We start from the raw sequence: 17,868 nt of genomic DNA on the forward strand, positions 1-17,868 counted from the left end.
ATCTACCTCACCCCGGTCCTGTCATCTACCTCACCACTATCCAGACATCTACCTCACCACTATCCTGTCATCTACCTCACCACTATCCTGTCATCTACCTCACCACTATCCTGTCATCTACCTCACCACTATCCTGTCATCTACATCACCACTATCCTGTCATCTACCTCACCACTATCCTGTCATCTACCTCACCACTATCCAGTCATCTACCTCACCACTATCCAGTCATCTACCTCACAACTATCCTGTCATCTACATCACCACTATCCTGTCACCCCTATCCTGTCATCTACCTCATAACTATCCTGTCATCTACCTCACCACTATCCTGTCACCACTATCCTGTCACCACTATCCTGTCACCACTATCCTGTCATCTACCTTGCCACTATCCTGTCATCTACCTCACTACTATTCTGTCATCTACCTCACCACTATTCTGTCATCTACCTTACCACTATTCTGTCATCTGCATTACCACTATCCTGTCATCTACCTCACCACTACCATGTCACCTAACTCACTACTATCCTGTCATATACCTCACTACTATCCTGTCACCACTATCCTGTCATCTACCTCACCACTATCCTGTCATCTACCTCACCACTATCCTGTCATCTACCTTACCACTATCCTGTCACCATTATCCAGTCATCTACCTCACCACCATCCTGTCACCTACCTCACTACTATCCTGTCACCACTATCCTAACATCTACCTCATGACTATCCTGTCATCGACCTAACTAATATCCTGTCATCTACCTCACTACTATCCTGTCACCACTATCCTGTCATCTACCTTACCACTATCCTGTCATCTACCTCAACACTATCCTGTCATCTAACTCACCACTATCCAACATCTACCTCACCACTATCCAGTCATCTACCTCACCACTATCCAGTCATCTACCTCACAACTATCCTGTCATCTACATCACCACTATCCTGTCACCACTATCCTGTCACCACTATCCTGTCACCACTATCCTGTCATCTACCTTGCCACTATCCTGTCACCTACCTCACTACTATTCTGTCATCTACCTCACCACTATTCTGTCATCTACCTTACCACTATTCTGTCATCTGCCTTACCACTATCCTGTCATCTACCTCACCACTACCATGTCACCTAACTCACTACTATCCTGTCATATACCTCACTACTATCCTGTCACCACTATCCCGTCATCTACCTCACCACTATCCTGTCATCTACCTCACCACTATCCTGTCATCTACCTTACCACTATCCTGTCACCATTATCCAGTCATCTACCTCACCACCATCCTGTCACCTACCTCACTACTATCCTGTCACCACTATCCTAACACCTACCTCATGACTATCCTGTCATCGACCTAACTAACTATCCAGTCATCTACCTCACCACTATCCAGTCATCTACCTCACCACTATCCTGTCATCTACCTCACCACTATCCTGTCACCACTATCCTGTCATCGATCTCACCACTATCCTGTCATCTACCTCACCAATATCCTGTCATCTACCTCACCACTATCCTGTCATCTACCTCACCACTATCCTGTCAACTACCTCATCCCTATCCTGTCATCTACCTCACCACTATCCTGTCATCTACCTCACCACTATCATGTCACCACTATCCTGTCATCTACCTCACCACTATCCTGTCATCTACCTCACCACTATCCTGTCACCTACCTCACCACTATCCTGTCACCTACCTCACCACTATCCTGTCACCTACCTCACCACTATCCTGTCATCTACTTCACCACTATCCTGTCATCTACCTCACCACTATCCTGTCAACTACCTCACAACTATCCTGTCATCTACCTCACCACTATCCTGTCACCACTATCCTGTCATCTACCTCACCACTATCCTGTCACCACTATCCTGTCACCACTATCCTGTCACCACTATCCTGTCATCTACCTTGCCACTATCCTCTCATGTACCTCACTACTATTCTGTCATCTACCTCACCACTATTCTGTCATCTACCTTACCACTATCCTGTCATCTACCTCACCACTACCATGTCACCTAACTCACTACTATCCTGTCATATACCTCACTACTATTCTGTCATCTACCTCACTACTATCCTGTCACCACTATCCTGTCATCTACCTCAACACTATCCTGTCATCTACCTCACCCCGGTCCTGTCATATTCTTCACCACTATCCTGTCACCACTATCCTGTCATCTACCTCATAACTATCCTGTCATCTACCTCACCACTATCCTGTCACCACTATCCTGTCACCACTATCCTGTCACCACTATCCTGTCATCTACCTTGCCACTATCCTGTCATCTACCTCACTACTATTCTGTCATCTACCTCACCACTATTCTGTCATCTACCTCACCACTATTCTGTCATCTGCCTTACCACTATCCTGTCATCTACCTCACCACTACCATGTCACCTAACTCACTACTATCCTGTCATATACCTCACTACTATCCTGTCACCACTATCCTGTCATCTACCTCAACACTATCCTGTCATCTACCTCACCCCGGTCCTGTCATATTCTTCACCACTATCCTGTCACCACTATCCTGTCATCTACATCACCACTATCCTGTCAGCTACATCACCACTATCCTATCATCTACCTCACCACTATCCTGTCATCTACCTCACCACTATCCTGTCATCTACCTCACCCCGGTCCTGTCATCTACCTCACCACTATCCAGACATCTACCTCACCAGTATCCTGGAATCTACCTCACCACTATCCTGTCATCTACCTCACCACTATCCTGTCATCTACCTCACCACTATCCTGTCATCTACCTCACCACTATCCTGTCATCTACCTCACCACTATCCAGTCATCTACCTCACCACTATCCAGTCATCTACCTCACCACTATCCAGTCATCTACCTCACCACTATCCAGTCATCTACCTCACCACTATCCTGTCATCTACCTCACCACTATCCTGTCACCACTATCCTGTCATCGATCTCACCACTATCCTGTCATCTACCTCACCACTATCCTGTCATCTACCTCACCACTATCCTGTCATCTACCTCACCACTATCCTGTCAACTACCTCATCCCTATCCTGTCATCTACCTCACCACTATCCTGTCATCTACCTCACCACTATCATGTCACCACTATCCTGTCATCTACCTCACCACTATCCTGTCATCTACCTCACCACTATCCTGTCACCTACCTCACCACTATCCTGTCACCTACCTCACCACTATCCTGTCACCTACCTCACCACTATCCTGTCACCTACTTCACCACTATCCTGTCATCTACCTTACCACTATCCTGTCATCTACCTCACCACTATCCTGTCACCTATCTCACCACTATCCTGTCATCTACTTCACCACTATCCTGTCATCTACCTCACCACTATCCTGTCAACTACCTCACCACTATCCTGTCATCTACCTCACCACTATCCTGTCATCTACCTCACCACTATCCTGTCAACTACCTCATCCCTATCCTGTCATCTACTTCACCACTATCCTGTTATCTACATCACCACTATCCTGTCACCACTATCCTGTCAACTACCTCATCCCTATCCTGTCATCTACCTCACCGCTATCCTGTCATCTACCTCACCGCTATCCTGTCATCTACCTCACCGCTATCCTGTCATCTACCTCACCACTATCCTGTCATCTACCTCACCACTATCCTGTCAACTACCTCATCCCTATCCTGTCATCTACTTCACCACTATCCTGTTATCTACATCACCACTATCCTGTCACCACTATCCTGTCAACTACCTCATCCCTATCCTGTCATCTACCTCACCACTATCCAGTCATCTACCTCACCACTATCCAGTCATCTACCTCACAACTATCCTGTCATCTACATCACCACTATCCTGTCACCACTATCCTGTCACCACTATCCTGTCACCACTATCCTGTCATCTACCTTGCCACTATCCTGTCACCTACCTCACTACTATTCTGTCATCTACCTCACCACTATTCTGTCATCTACCTTACCACTATTCTGTCATCTGCCTTACCACTATCCTGTCATCTACCTCACCACTATCCTGTCACCACTATCCTGTCACCACTATCCTGTCACCACTATCCTGTCATCTACCTTGCCACTATCCTGTCATCTACCTCACTACTATTCTGTCATCTACCTCACCACTATTCTGTCATCTACCTCACCACTATTCTGTCATCTGCCTTACCACTATCCTGTCATCTACCTCACCACTACCATGTCACCTAACTCACTACTATCCTGTCATATACCTCACTACTATCCTGTCACCACTATCCTGTCATCTACCTCAACACTATCCTGTCATCTACCTCACCCCGGTCCTGTCATATTCTTCACCACTATCCTGTCACCACTATCCTGTCATCTACATCACCACTATCCTGTCAGCTACATCACCACTATCCTATCATCTACCTCACCACTATCCTGTCATCTACCTCACCACTATCCTGTCATCTACCTCACCCCGGTCCTGTCATCTACCTCACCACTATCCAGACATCTACCTCACCAGTATCCTGGAATCTACCTCACCACTATCCTGTCATCTACCTCACCACTATCCTGTCATCTACCTCACCACTATCCTGTCATCTACCTCACCACTATCCTGTCATCTACCTCACCACTATCCAGTCATCTACCTCACCACTATCCAGTCATCTACCTCACCACTATCCAGTCATCTACCTCACCACTATCCAGTCATCTACCTCACCACTATCCTGTCATCTACCTCACCACTATCCTGTCACCACTATCCTGTCATCGATCTCACCACTATCCTGTCATCTACCTCACCACTATCCTGTCATCTACCTCACCACTATCCTGTCATCTACCTCACCACTATCCTGTCAACTACCTCATCCCTATCCTGTCATCTACCTCACCACTATCCTGTCATCTACCTCACCACTATCATGTCACCACTATCCTGTCATCTACCTCACCACTATCCTGTCATCTACCTCACCACTATCCTGTCACCTACCTCACCACTATCCTGTCACCTACCTCACCACTATCCTGTCACCTACCTCACCACTATCCTGTCACCTACTTCACCACTATCCTGTCATCTACCTTACCACTATCCTGTCATCTACCTCACCACTATCCTGTCACCTATCTCACCACTATCCTGTCATCTACTTCACCACTATCCTGTCATCTACCTCACCACTATCCTGTCAACTACCTCACCACTATCCTGTCATCTACCTCACCACTATCCTGTCATCTACCTCACCACTATCCTGTCAACTACCTCATCCCTATCCTGTCATCTACTTCACCACTATCCTGTTATCTACATCACCACTATCCTGTCACCACTATCCTGTCAACTACCTCATCCCTATCCTGTCATCTACCTCACCGCTATCCTGTCATCTACCTCACCGCTATCCTGTCATCTACCTCACCGCTATCCTGTCATCTACCTCACCACTATCCTGTCATCTACCTCACCACTATCCTGTCAACTACCTCATCCCTATCCTGTCATCTACTTCACCACTATCCTGTTATCTACATCACCACTATCCTGTCACCACTATCCTGTCAACTACCTCATCCCTATCCTGTCATCTACCTCACCACTATCCAGTCATCTACCTCACCACTATCCAGTCATCTACCTCACAACTATCCTGTCATCTACATCACCACTATCCTGTCACCACTATCCTGTCACCACTATCCTGTCACCACTATCCTGTCATCTACCTTGCCACTATCCTGTCACCTACCTCACTACTATTCTGTCATCTACCTCACCACTATTCTGTCATCTACCTTACCACTATTCTGTCATCTGCCTTACCACTATCCTGTCATCTACCTCACCACTACCATGTCACCTAACTCACTACTATCCTGTCATATACCTCACTACTATCCTGTCACCACTATCCCGTCATCTACCTCACCACTATCCTGTCATCTACCTCACCACTATCCTGTCATCTACCTTACCACTATCCTGTCACCATTATCCAGTCATCTACCTCACCACCATCCTGTCACCTACCTCACTACTATCCTGTCACCACTATCCAGTCATCTACCTCACCACTATCCAGTCATCTACCTCACCACTATCCTGTCATCTACCTCACCACTATCCTGTCACCACTATCCTGTCATCGATCTCACCACTATCCTGTCATCTACCTCACCAATATCCTGTCATCTACCTCACCACTATCCTGTCATCTACCTCACCACTATCCTGTCAACTACCTCATCCCTATCCTGTCATCTACCTCACCACTATCCTGTCATCTACCTCACCACTATCCTGTCATCTACCTCACCACTATCCTGTCAACTACCTCATCCCTATCCTGTCATCTACTTCACCACTATCCTGTTATCTACATCACCACTATCCTGTCACCACTATCCTGTCAACTACCTCATCCCTATCCTGTCATCTACCTCACCACTATCCAGTCATCTACCTCACCACTATCCAGTCATCTACCTCACAACTATCCTGTCACCTACCTCACCACTATCCTGTCATCTACTTCACCACTATCCTGTCATCTACCTTACCACTATCCTGTCATCTACCTCACCACTATCCTGTCACCTATCTCACCACTATCCTGTCATCTACTTCACCACTATCCTGTCATCTACCTCACCACTATCCTGTCAACTACCTCACCACTATCCTGTCATCTACCTCACCACTATCCTGTCATCTACCTCACCACTATCCTGTCAACTACCTCATCCCTATCCTGTCATCTACTTCACCACTATCCTGTTATCTACATCACCACTATCCTGTCACCACTATCCTGTCAACTACCTCATCCCTATCCTGTCATCTACCTCACCGCTATCCTGTCATCTACCTCACCGCTATCCTGTCATCTACCTCACCGCTATCCTGTCATCTACCTCACCGCTATCCTGTCATCTACCTCACCGCTATCCTGTCATCTACCTCACCACTATCCTGTCATCTACCTCACCACTATCCTGTCATCTACCTCACCACTATCCTGTCATCTACCTCACCACTATCCTGTCATCTACCTCACCAATATCCTGTTATCTGCCTCACCACTATCCTGTCATCTACCTCACCACTATCCTGTCATCTACCTCACTACTATCCTGTCATCTACCTCACCACTACCCTGTCACCACTATCCAGACATCTACCTCAAGACTATTTTATTTTGACCTATCTACCAATAGGTGCTCTTCTTTGCATGGCATTGGAAAACCTCCCTGGTCTTTGTGGTTGAATCGGTGTTTGAAATTCACTGCTCGGCTGAGGGACCTTACAGATAATTGTAAATGTGGGGTATAAAGCTGAGGTAGTCATTAAAAAATCATGTTAAACACTATTATTGCACACAGAGTGAGTCCATGCAACTTATGTGACTTGTTAAGCAAACTAACTTATTTTGCTTGTCATAAAATAGGGGTTGAATACTTATTGACTCAATACATTTGTGTCACACCCTGATCTGTTTCACCTGTCCTTGTGATTATCTCCACCCCCTCCAGGTGTCACTTATTTTCCCCAGTGTATTTATCCCTATGTTTCCTGTCTCTCTGTACCAGTGTATTTATCCCTGTGTTTCCTGTCTCTCTGTACCAGTGTATTTATCCCTGTGTTTCCTGTCTCTCTGTGCCAGTGTATTTATCCCTGTGTTTCCTGTCTCTCTGTACCAGTGTATTTATCCCTGTGTTTCCTGTCTCTCTGTACCAGTGTATTTATCCCTGTGTTTCCTGTCTCTCTCTACCAGTGTATTTATCCCTGTGTTTCCTGTCTCTCTGTGCCAGTGTATTTATCCCTGTGTTTCCTGTCTCTCTCTACCAGTGTATTTATCCCTGTGTTTCCTGTCTCTCTGTGCCAGTGTATGTATCCCTGTGTTTCCTGTCTCTCTGTACCAGTGTATTTATCCCTGTGTTTCCTGTCTCTCTGTGCCAGTTCGTCTTGTATGTTTAGTCAAGTCAACCAGCGTGTTTTCCCCGTTCTCCTTTTTCTAGTCCTCCCGGTTTTGACCCTACTTTCTGAAGGCACTGGACCGATCCAAAGGACAGGGGGTGCTGTATGTGACCTCTGTATGATCATATATAACACCTTACTGTAACATATAGGTTAGATGTGACCCCTGTACCTGACTATTTGTATTCACAGAATATAATAACAATATTATACAATACTATTCAGATGAACATCACGTCTGCTTACCAGGAGAGCTGGAGCCAGGAACAGCTGCAGAGCAGACAGATACCACAGCATCTTCATCTTTCACTGGTGGAGATGAAAGGACAACAAGTTAGTCGTATAAAGTTATACTGTCGTTATTCTAATGACCTGTAGAGCGTCTAGTCTGTAGACCTTCTACTCAGTAGACCTTCTACTCAGTAGACCTTCTACTCAGTAGACCTTCTACTCAGTAGACCTTCTAGTCTGTAGACCTTCTAGTGTGTAGACCTTCTAGTGTGTAGACCTTCTAGTCTGTAGACTTTCTACTCAGTAGACCTTCTAGTCAGTAGACCTTCTACTCAGTAGACCTTCTACTCAGTAGACCTTCTACTCAGTAGACCTTCTACTCAGTAGACCTTCTAGTCAGTAGACCTTCTAGTCAGTAGACCTTCTAGTCAGTAGACCTTCTAGTCTGTAGACCTTCTAGTGTGTAGACTTTCTAGTCTGTAGACCTTCTACTCAGTAGACCTTCTAGTGTGTAGACCTTCTACTCAGTAGACCTTCTAGTCAGTAGACCTTCTAGTCAGTAGACCTTCTAGTCAGTAGACCTTCTAGTCAGTAGACCTTCTAGTCTGTAGACCTTCTAGTGTTTAGACCTTCTAGTCTGTAGACTCTCTAGTCTGAAGACCTTCTAGTCTGTAGACCTTCTAGTCTGTAGACCTTCTAGTCTGTAGACCTTCTAGTCTGAAGACTTTCTAGTCAGTAGACCTTCTAGTCAGTAGACCTTCTAGTCAGTAGACCTTCTAGTCAGTAGACATTCTAGTCTGTAGACTTTAAATTAAAAATATATATATTTTGTCACAAGCGCCGAATACAACACGTGTAGACCTTACCGTGAAACGCTTATTTACAAGCCCTTAACCAACAGTGCAGTTCAAGAAGAGTTAAAATATTTACCAAATAAACTAAAGTAAAAAATAATAAAAAGTAACACAATAATGAGGCTATATACAGGGGGTACCGGTACAGAGTCAATGTGGAGGCTATATACAGGGGGTACCGGTACAGAGTCAATGTGGAGGCTATATACAGGGGGTACCGGTACAGAGTCAATGTGGAGACTATATACAGGGGGTACCGGTACAGAGTCAATGTGGAGGCTATATACAGGGGGTAACGGTACAGAGTCAATGTGGAGGCTATATACAGGGGGTACCGGTACAGAGTCAATGTGGAGACTATATACAGGGGGTACCGGTACAGAGTCAATGTGGAGGCTATATACAGGGGGTACCGGTACAGAGTCAATGTGGAGGCTATATACAGGGGGTACCGGTACAGAGTCAGTGTGGAGACTATATACAGGGGGTACCGGTACAGAGTCAATGTGGAGGCTATATACAGGGGGTACCGGTACAGAGTCAATGTGGAGGCTATATACAGGGGGTACCAGTACAGAGTCAATGTGGAGGCTATATACAGGGGGTACCGGTACAGAGTCAATGTAGAGGCTATATACAGGGGGTACCGGTACAGAGTCAATGTGGAGGCTATATACAGGGGGTACCGGTACAGAGTCAATGTGGAGGCTATATACAGGGTATTACAGTACAGAGTCAGTGTGGAGGCTATATACAGGGGGTACCAGTACAGAGTCAGTGTGGAGGCTATATACAGGGGGTACCAGTACAGAGTCAGTGTGGAGGCTATATACAGGGGGTACCAGTACAGAGTCAGTGTGGAGGCTATATACAGGGGGTACCAGTACAGAGTCAATGTGGAGGCTATATACAGGGGGTACCAGTACAGAGTCAATTTGGAGGTTATATACAGGGGGTACCGGTACAGAGTCAATGTGGAGGCTATATACAGGGGGTACCGGTACAGAGTCAATGTGGAGGCTATATACAGGGGGTACCGGTACAGAGTCAATGTGGAGGCTATATACAGGGGGTACCAGTACAGAGTCAATGTGGAGGTTATATACAGGGGGTACCGGTACAGAGTCAATGTGGAGGCTATATACAGGGGGTACCGGTACAGAGTCAATGTGGAGGCTATATACAGGGGGTAACGGTACAGAGTCAATGTGGAGGCTATATACAGGGGGTACCGGTACAGAGTCAATGTGGAGGCTATATACAGGGGGTACCGGTACAGAGTCAGTGTGGAGGCTATATACAGGGGGTACCGGAACAGAGTCAATGTGGAGGCTATATACAGGGGGAACCGGTACCGAGTCAATGTGGAGGCTATATACAGGGGGAACCGGTACCGAGTCAGTGTGTGGGGTTACAGGTTAGAGGTCATTTGTACATGTAGGTAGGGGTGAAGTGACTATGCATAGATAGTAAACAGCGAGTAGCAGCTGTGTCATTGTCCGGTGGCCATTTGATTAATTGTTCGGCAGTCTTATGGCTTGGGGGTAAGGAGCCTTTTTGTCCTAGACTTGGCGCCCGGTACCGCTTGCCGTGCGGTAGCAGAGAAGTCTATGACTTCGGTGAGTCTCTGACAATTTTATGGGCTTTCCTCTGATACCGCCTATTATATAGGTCCTGGATTGCAGGAAGCTTGGCCCCACTGATGTACTGGGTCGTACACACTACCCTCTGTAGTGACTTACGGTCAGAGGCCGAGCAGTTGCCATACCAGGCGGTGATGCAACCGGTCAGGATGCTCTCGATGGTGCAGCTGTAGAACTTTGAGGATCTGAGGACCCATGCCAAATCTTTTCAGTCTCCTGAGGGGGAATAGGTTTTGTCGTGCCTTCTTCACGACTGTCTTCGTGTTAATGGGGGCCTGTTCGGCCCTCCTATTCCTGTAGTCCACGATCAGCTCCTTTGTCTTGCTCACATTGAAGGAGAGGTTGTTGTCCTGGCACCACACTGCCAGGTCTCTGACCTCCTCCCTATAGGCTGTCTCATCACTGTTGGGGATCAGGTCTAACACTGTTGTGTTGTCAGCAAACTTAATGATGGTGTTGGAGTTGTGTTTGGCCACGCAGTCATGGGTGAACAGGAAGTACAGGAGGGGACTAAGTACACACCCCTGAGGGGCCCCAGTGTTCAGGATCAGCGTGGCTGATGTGTTGTTGCCTACCCTCACCACCTGGGGCAACCCGTCAGGAAGTCCAGGATCCATTTCCAGATGAAGGTTTTTAGTCCCAGGGAATTTAGCTAAGTGATGAGCTTTGAGGGCACTATGGTGTTGAATGCTGAGCTATAGCCAATGAACAGAATTCTTACATAGTAGGTGTTCTTTTTGTCCAAATGGGAAAGGGCAGTGTGGAGCGCAATTCAGAGTACGTCACCTGTGGATCTGTTGGGGCGGTATGCGAATGGTGGTCTGCTTGAAACATGTAGGTATTATAGACTCAATCAGGGAGAGATTGAAAATGTCAGTGAAGACACTTGCTAGTGTATCAGCGCATGCTTTGAGTACACGTCCTGGTAATCCGTCTGGCCCGCGGCTTTTTAAATGTTGACCTGTTTAAAGGTCTTGCTCACATCGGCTACAGAGAGCGTTATCACCAGAACAGCTGGTGCTCTCGTGCATGTTTCAGTGTTGCTTGCCTCGAAGCGAGCATAAAAGGCATTTAGCTCGTCTGGTAGGCTCACGTCCTGTTTTCCCTTTGTAGTCCGTAATAGTTGCCCTGCCACATCCGACGAGTGTCACAGCCGCTTATAGTCTGTTACAGTCTATAGACCGTATACTCTGTATCCATATTTTTTGGACCCCAATCAACCAACCAACCTCCAACCAACCAACGAATCAACCAGCCAATCAACCAGCCAACCAACCAACCAACCAACGAATCAACCAGCCAATCAACCAGCCAGCCAGCCAGCCAACCAACCAACCAACCAACCAACCAACGAATCAACCAGCCAATCAACCAGCCAACCAACCAACCAACCTCCAACCAGCCAATCAACCAGCCTATCAACCAGCCAACCAACGAATCAACCAGCCAACCAACCAACCTACATGCCTACCAGCCAGCCAGCCTTCAACCAACCTCCAACCAACCAACCAATGAATTAATCAACCAGCCAACCTACCTAACAACCAGCCAACCTACCTAACAACCAGCCAGCCAACCTACCTAACAACCAGCCAGCCAACCTACCTAACAACCAGCCAACCTACCTAACAACCAGCCAACCTACCTAACCTCCAACCAGCCAGCCAACCTCAAGAGAGAAGTGACCACCAGCCCATCTATATCTGTAATGACTGAGAGAGAGTTTGTGTTGGGAAACCAAACCATTTCAGGGCATCACTGGACTTTCCCTTTCTGTAAATAAACAGAATAGTCAGCATTGGAACCAGAACCATCTGTACAGCAGAAGAGTGCACAGCAACCTGGCCTTTCTCCCTCTCTCTGGACTTAATTGCTTTATTGAGATCAAATATTGTCGCTACGCTGTGATGTTCTGTGTGGTGATCAGCTGGACACACTGTTGTTTGTTTTCCTTGGCTGCTATGTTATCAGGGAAGCAGGAAACTGGCTGGCATATCCTGCTGGACCCAGTAGACCCTCTCTACCCCCTGAGCCTAACCTGATGGACCCAATAGACCCTCTCTACCCCCTGAGCCTAGCCTGACTGACCCAGTAGACCCTCTCTACCCCCTGCGGCTAGCCTGATGGACCCAATAGACCTTCTCAACCCTCTGAGGCTAGCCTGATGGACCCAATAGACCCTCTCAACCCCCTGAGGCTAGCCTAGCCTGCTAGACCAAGTAGACCCTCTCAACCCCCTGAGGCTAACCTAGCCTGCTGGACCCAGTAGACCCTCTCAACCCCCTGAGACTAACCTAGCCTGCTGGACCCAGTAGACCCTCTCAACCCCCTGAGGCTAACCTAGCCTGCTGGACCCAGTAGACCCTCTCAACCCCCTGAGGCTAACCTAGCCTGCTGGACCCAGTAGACCCTCTCAACCCCCTGAGGCTAACCTAGCCTGCTGGACCCAGTAGACCCTCTCAACCCCCTGAGGCTAACCTAGCCTGCTGGACCCAGTAGACCCTCTCAACCCCCTGAGGCTAACCTAGCCTGCTGGACCCAGTAGACCCTCTCAACCCACTGAGCCTAGCCTGCTAGACCAAGTAGACCCTCTCAACCCCCTGAGGCTAACCTAGCCTGCTGGACCCAGTAGACCCTCTCAACCCCCTGAGGCTAACCTAGCCTGCTGGACCCAGTAGACCCTCTCAACCCCCTGAGGCTAACCTAGCCTGCTGGACCCAGTAGACCCTCTCAACCCCCTGAGACTAGCCTAGCCTGCTGGACCCAGTAGACCCTCTCAACCCCCTGAGACTAGCCTAGCCTGCTGGACCCAGTAGACACTCTCTAGCCCTAGGAGGCTAGCCTGGCTGGCTCACTGATGGACCCAGTAGGCCAGCGCTACCAGCCTGCCAAGCACTCACTACCCCCTGAGGCTAGCCTAGTCTGATGGACCCGGTAGGCCAGCGCTACCAGCCTGCCAAGCACTCACTACCCCCTGAGGCTAGCCTAGTCTGATGTACCCAGTAGGCCAGTGCTACCAGCCTGACAAGCTCTCTGGAGTTGCCTGCTGATAGCCGTCTAACCCACTGGATGGCTACCGGGCTATTTGTTTGTTTTCCCTGACTGTTATCAGGACAGCAGGGGGTTTTCTGTAGCCTGAGGATGTCGGAGTGTACCTGCCACACCCTCCCTACCCCCAGAGACTAGCTTATTAAACTGGAGCTACCTGCCTAGTATACTGGAGCTACCAGACTAGTATACTGGAGCTACCAGCCTAGTATACTGGAGCTACCTGCCTAGTATACTGGAGCTTACCTGCCTAGTATACTGGAGCTTACCCGCCTAGTATACTGGAGCTACCAGCCTAGTATACTGGAGCTACCAGCCTAGTATACTGGAGCTTACCCGCCTAGTATACTGGAGCTACCAGCCTAGTATACTGGAGCTACCAGCCTAGTATACTGAAGCTACCTGCCTAGTATACAGGAGCTACCAGCCTAGTATACTGGAGCTACCTGCCTAGTATACTGGAGCTACCTGCCTAGTATACTGGAGCTTACCCGCCTAGTATACTGGAGCTACCAGCCTAGTATACTGGAGCTACCAGCCTAGTATACTGGAGCTACCAGCCTAGTATTCTGGAGCTACCTGCCTAGTATACTGGAGCTACTAGCCTAGTATACTGGAGCTACCAGCCTAGTATACTGGAGCTACCTGCCTAGTATACTGGAGTTTACCCAGAGGGCTACAGGTAGCCTCCTAGCCTGGTCCAAGACCTGTTTGTGCTGACTTTCCAACTCACATTGTCATTGGCCACCAAACATAACGACCGTAGAGTGTTGACATTGGCAAGACAGCACAAACAGATCTGGAACCAGGCCACGCGTAGCCTACCGGACGCCAACACAGTCTACAAACACATTTAGCCCAGGTCAGGCCGCTGGATGGTTGGTGGGTGGACACTCCATGTGATTGGGCTAGAGGGGTAGAGTGGAGCAGAGCGGGGAGGCTGGGGGGGGGCAGAGCGGAGAGGCTGTGGGGGGCAGAGCGGGGAGGCTGGGGGGGGGGGGGGGGGGCAGAGCGGGGAGGCTGGGGGGACAGGGCAGGGAGGCTTGGGGGGGCAGAGCAGAGAGGCTGGGGGGGCAGGGCGGGGAGGCTGGGGGGGGGGCAGAGCGAGAAGCTGGGGGGGGGAAGAGCGGGGAGGCAGAGCGGGGAATCTGGGGGGGCAGAGCGGGGAGGCTGGGGGGGGGCAGAGCGAGAAGCTGGGGGGGAGGGGCAGAGCGTAAGACTGGGGGGCAGAACCATCTTCTTAGCTTTGCTTTTCGTCAGGGGGCTTTTTAGTTTTTCAGTTAGTCATTCTTTTGTTTTCATCTTATGTCTGTTGTGTAGTCATGCCTGCCCCCCGCTCCCCCTGTCTGGCGCTCGACGGTCCATCATTACACACACACACACACACCTGTCACCAAGGTTACGCGCATCAGCGATTCACGGGACTCACCTGGACTATTTTACTTCATTGATTGCATCCCCTCTATCTGTCACTTCCTCAGTTTCTTCCCCGTGTCTGCATTAATATCGTTATGTTTCCCCTGTCCAGACGCTGTCCTTGTTCTGTTTCACTTCCAATATGTATTCAAATGTTCACTCCCTGTACTTGCCTCTCGTTTACCAGCGTCTGTCCTTACAGTAGTAAATATTTCAGCTTTTATTTGTATAGTTTTTTCTCGTTTTTTTTTTCTTCCTGTAAAGCACATTGCGTTGCATTCCATGTCTGAAATGTGCTGTATAAATAAAGCTTGATTTGATTTGATGCTGCCAAGACGTCTGGGAGGCAGTGAGGGGCCGAGTCAGGGGCAACATAGCGGACACTGCTCGGGACTGATCTGACTACCCATAATTGCACTCACTTGAAGCTTGTTATTGGTGTCAGCGTCTCTATGAACCTATTGTGCTCAACCTGTTAGGGCAAGGATTCAACTCTCACTAACGCTTCGAACACTCCCGACAGCATCATTGCGTAAAATAGCACGCAGCATCATCTGGATATGTGTGCAACAACAGTTCAACATTCACCTCCTGCTACCATTTCTGTCAAGCCGTTTACGCATACTGTCGATAAATCCAAAGTATGCGCCACACCGAACGCACTGCAACCTGCCTCCGCAACGCAATGCTGCAAGGCAAACGCAGCTTCATGTGAAATGAATGTAATTCTGGTGTACTACAATGCAACAACACTGTCGGTTGTGATCGAAGTGTAACACCATCAATGGACTGAGCTGCACGAACTCTGTACTCTCAGACCAGACCCATTCCTTGCCCGCAGTAGCAAAGACACATAGATGTAAAAACACACTTCACACACACACACACACACACACACACACGTGAGCGCGCGCGTCGAATACACACATGCACGCGCACGCATACATACTGTACACACACTGAAGGAATGGTCCATCAAAAAAGTAATGCATATTGTGAATACCTTATTTAATCAGTGTTGTGATAACAGGATAAAGCAAGTACGGTTAAGTGTTTTTTTGTGTGTACATCCTGAACACTAAGTATTACATAGAATAATATAGAAAACAGGGAATTTTCTTTGGAGTGAAAAAAAAAAGTGATGCTGTCCGCACTGCCAGTCTGTGCATGCTGCTGTTATTAAGAGTCCTGCAGCAGGGTGGAGATAGCCAAAACCCTGTGGGGGAAACTATTTGCCAGAAAAGTTCTGCTAACGTTAGTTCATTTGTTACCTCGGAAATAAATAGCCCAGTAGTAGGTTACAAATGTGAAAAACAACTCTTGGAAAAGTCTTGGTTTTCCAGAAACTACCCAATAATTTTTTCTTACAATATGCCTCAAAATCGTAATAAAAGTTTGGTCGAATTTACCTGTTGAGCGTTTCTGCGTCCCTTGAACTGTCCAAAAACACCTTGTGTATTTTCGCTGCGCTGGTGTTGTGGTGCCTCCGGTGTACAGGGGAGGGTTTTAGTTCTGGAGTATAGAGCCCTGTCTATGTCGTTGTAAGACAACCCCTGTTCTGAACAGGTTCTCTAGCTACTAGACACTTCTACTTTCTCTTTTTAATAACAGTATATTGAAACCAGGAGAAACAGTCGAGTCCATAGCCACTGGAAGTAGTTTGTGGGTGCTGCAAATTGTTTTCTTCAAAGAGGAGAGTTACCCGCGCTACAGACGCCTATTTTTAAAGGCTCAGTCCACTACTTTTGTGGGGGAGGAAACGTTTTTCTTTTCGTTCGTGGGGGGTGGGGTGCTGCAGTACCCTTACTTCCAGCAACTATGGTCCAGTCGGTGTTAAAAAACCTCCTCTGTCAGCGTCACTCAGGCTAACCGCATCTTGCCTTATCTTCGTGGTGGTGGTTACTATGTGCAGAACTCAAATCGAGACTTTATTTTTGAGGCTATAATTTCAGATTGTAAAAAAGAACTGTTAATGAAAGTTTGAAGATTTAAATACCCTTCTTCTCAGAATGAATATTCAGGATTAACTTTTAATTTGTTATTTTCGTTTTTACATGCCAGTGGTTATAGCATTACAATGAGTCTAGCATGGGGCGGCAGGGTAGCCTAGTGGTTAGAGCGTTGGACTAGTCACCAAAAAAAAATGTTGGATGGAAACCCCGAGCTGACAAAATAAAATAATATGTTATTCTGCCCCTGAACAAGGCAGTTAACCCACTGTTCCCCAGTAGGCTGTCATTATAAATAAGAATTTGTTATTAACTGACTTGCCTAGTTAAATAAATAAAAATATATAAATAGCAGTGTCAGGTTATGTGTCATATCACCCTTATTACCAGGGTGTTACAATTACTAATATACATTTGTGTTTGTGCTGTCTTGCCCAATGTCAACTCCTACGGGCGTTATGTTTGGTGGCCATTGACAAATAGGAGTTGGAAAGACAGCACAAACAGGTCTTGGACCAGGCTAGGAGGCTACCTGTAGCCCTGTGGGTAAGCTCCAGTATACTAGGCAGGTAGCTCCAGTATACTAGGCAGGTAGCTCCAGTATACTCAGCAGGTAGCTCCAGTATACTAGGCAGGTAGCTCCAGTATACTAGGCAGGTAGCTCCAGTATACTCAGCAGGTAGCTCCAGTATACTAG

The 17,868-nt window shown here is 47.8% G+C and overlaps 1 protein-coding gene across 2 annotated transcripts in view; it reads right to left on the bottom strand.

Annotated features, from left to right (window-relative positions):
* LOC110505942 (papilin-like) overlaps positions 1–16,996 on the bottom strand; it is a 65,104-nt gene extending 48,108 nt beyond the window's left edge. The window contains exons 1-2 of one of the 2 annotated variants that reach the window (XM_036962902.1): positions 16,632–16,996; positions 8,277–8,339 (exon numbers count right to left, since the gene is read on the bottom strand). In XM_036962902.1, coding sequence (XP_036818797.1) covers positions 8,277–8,333 — 57 coding nt within the window. In that variant the 5' untranslated portion in view covers positions 8,334–8,339; positions 16,632–16,996. The remainder of the gene's footprint in view (positions 1–8,276; positions 8,340–16,631) is intronic. The other variant, XM_036962903.1, reaches the window with a different exon arrangement.
* Positions 16,997–17,868: the final 872 nt, after the last annotated feature.

Source organism: Oncorhynchus mykiss, chromosome 25 (genome assembly GCF_013265735.2).
Source record: "Oncorhynchus mykiss isolate Arlee chromosome 25, USDA_OmykA_1.1, whole genome shotgun sequence".
In the NCBI taxonomy this organism is placed as follows: domain Eukaryota; kingdom Metazoa; phylum Chordata; class Actinopteri; order Salmoniformes; family Salmonidae; genus Oncorhynchus; species Oncorhynchus mykiss.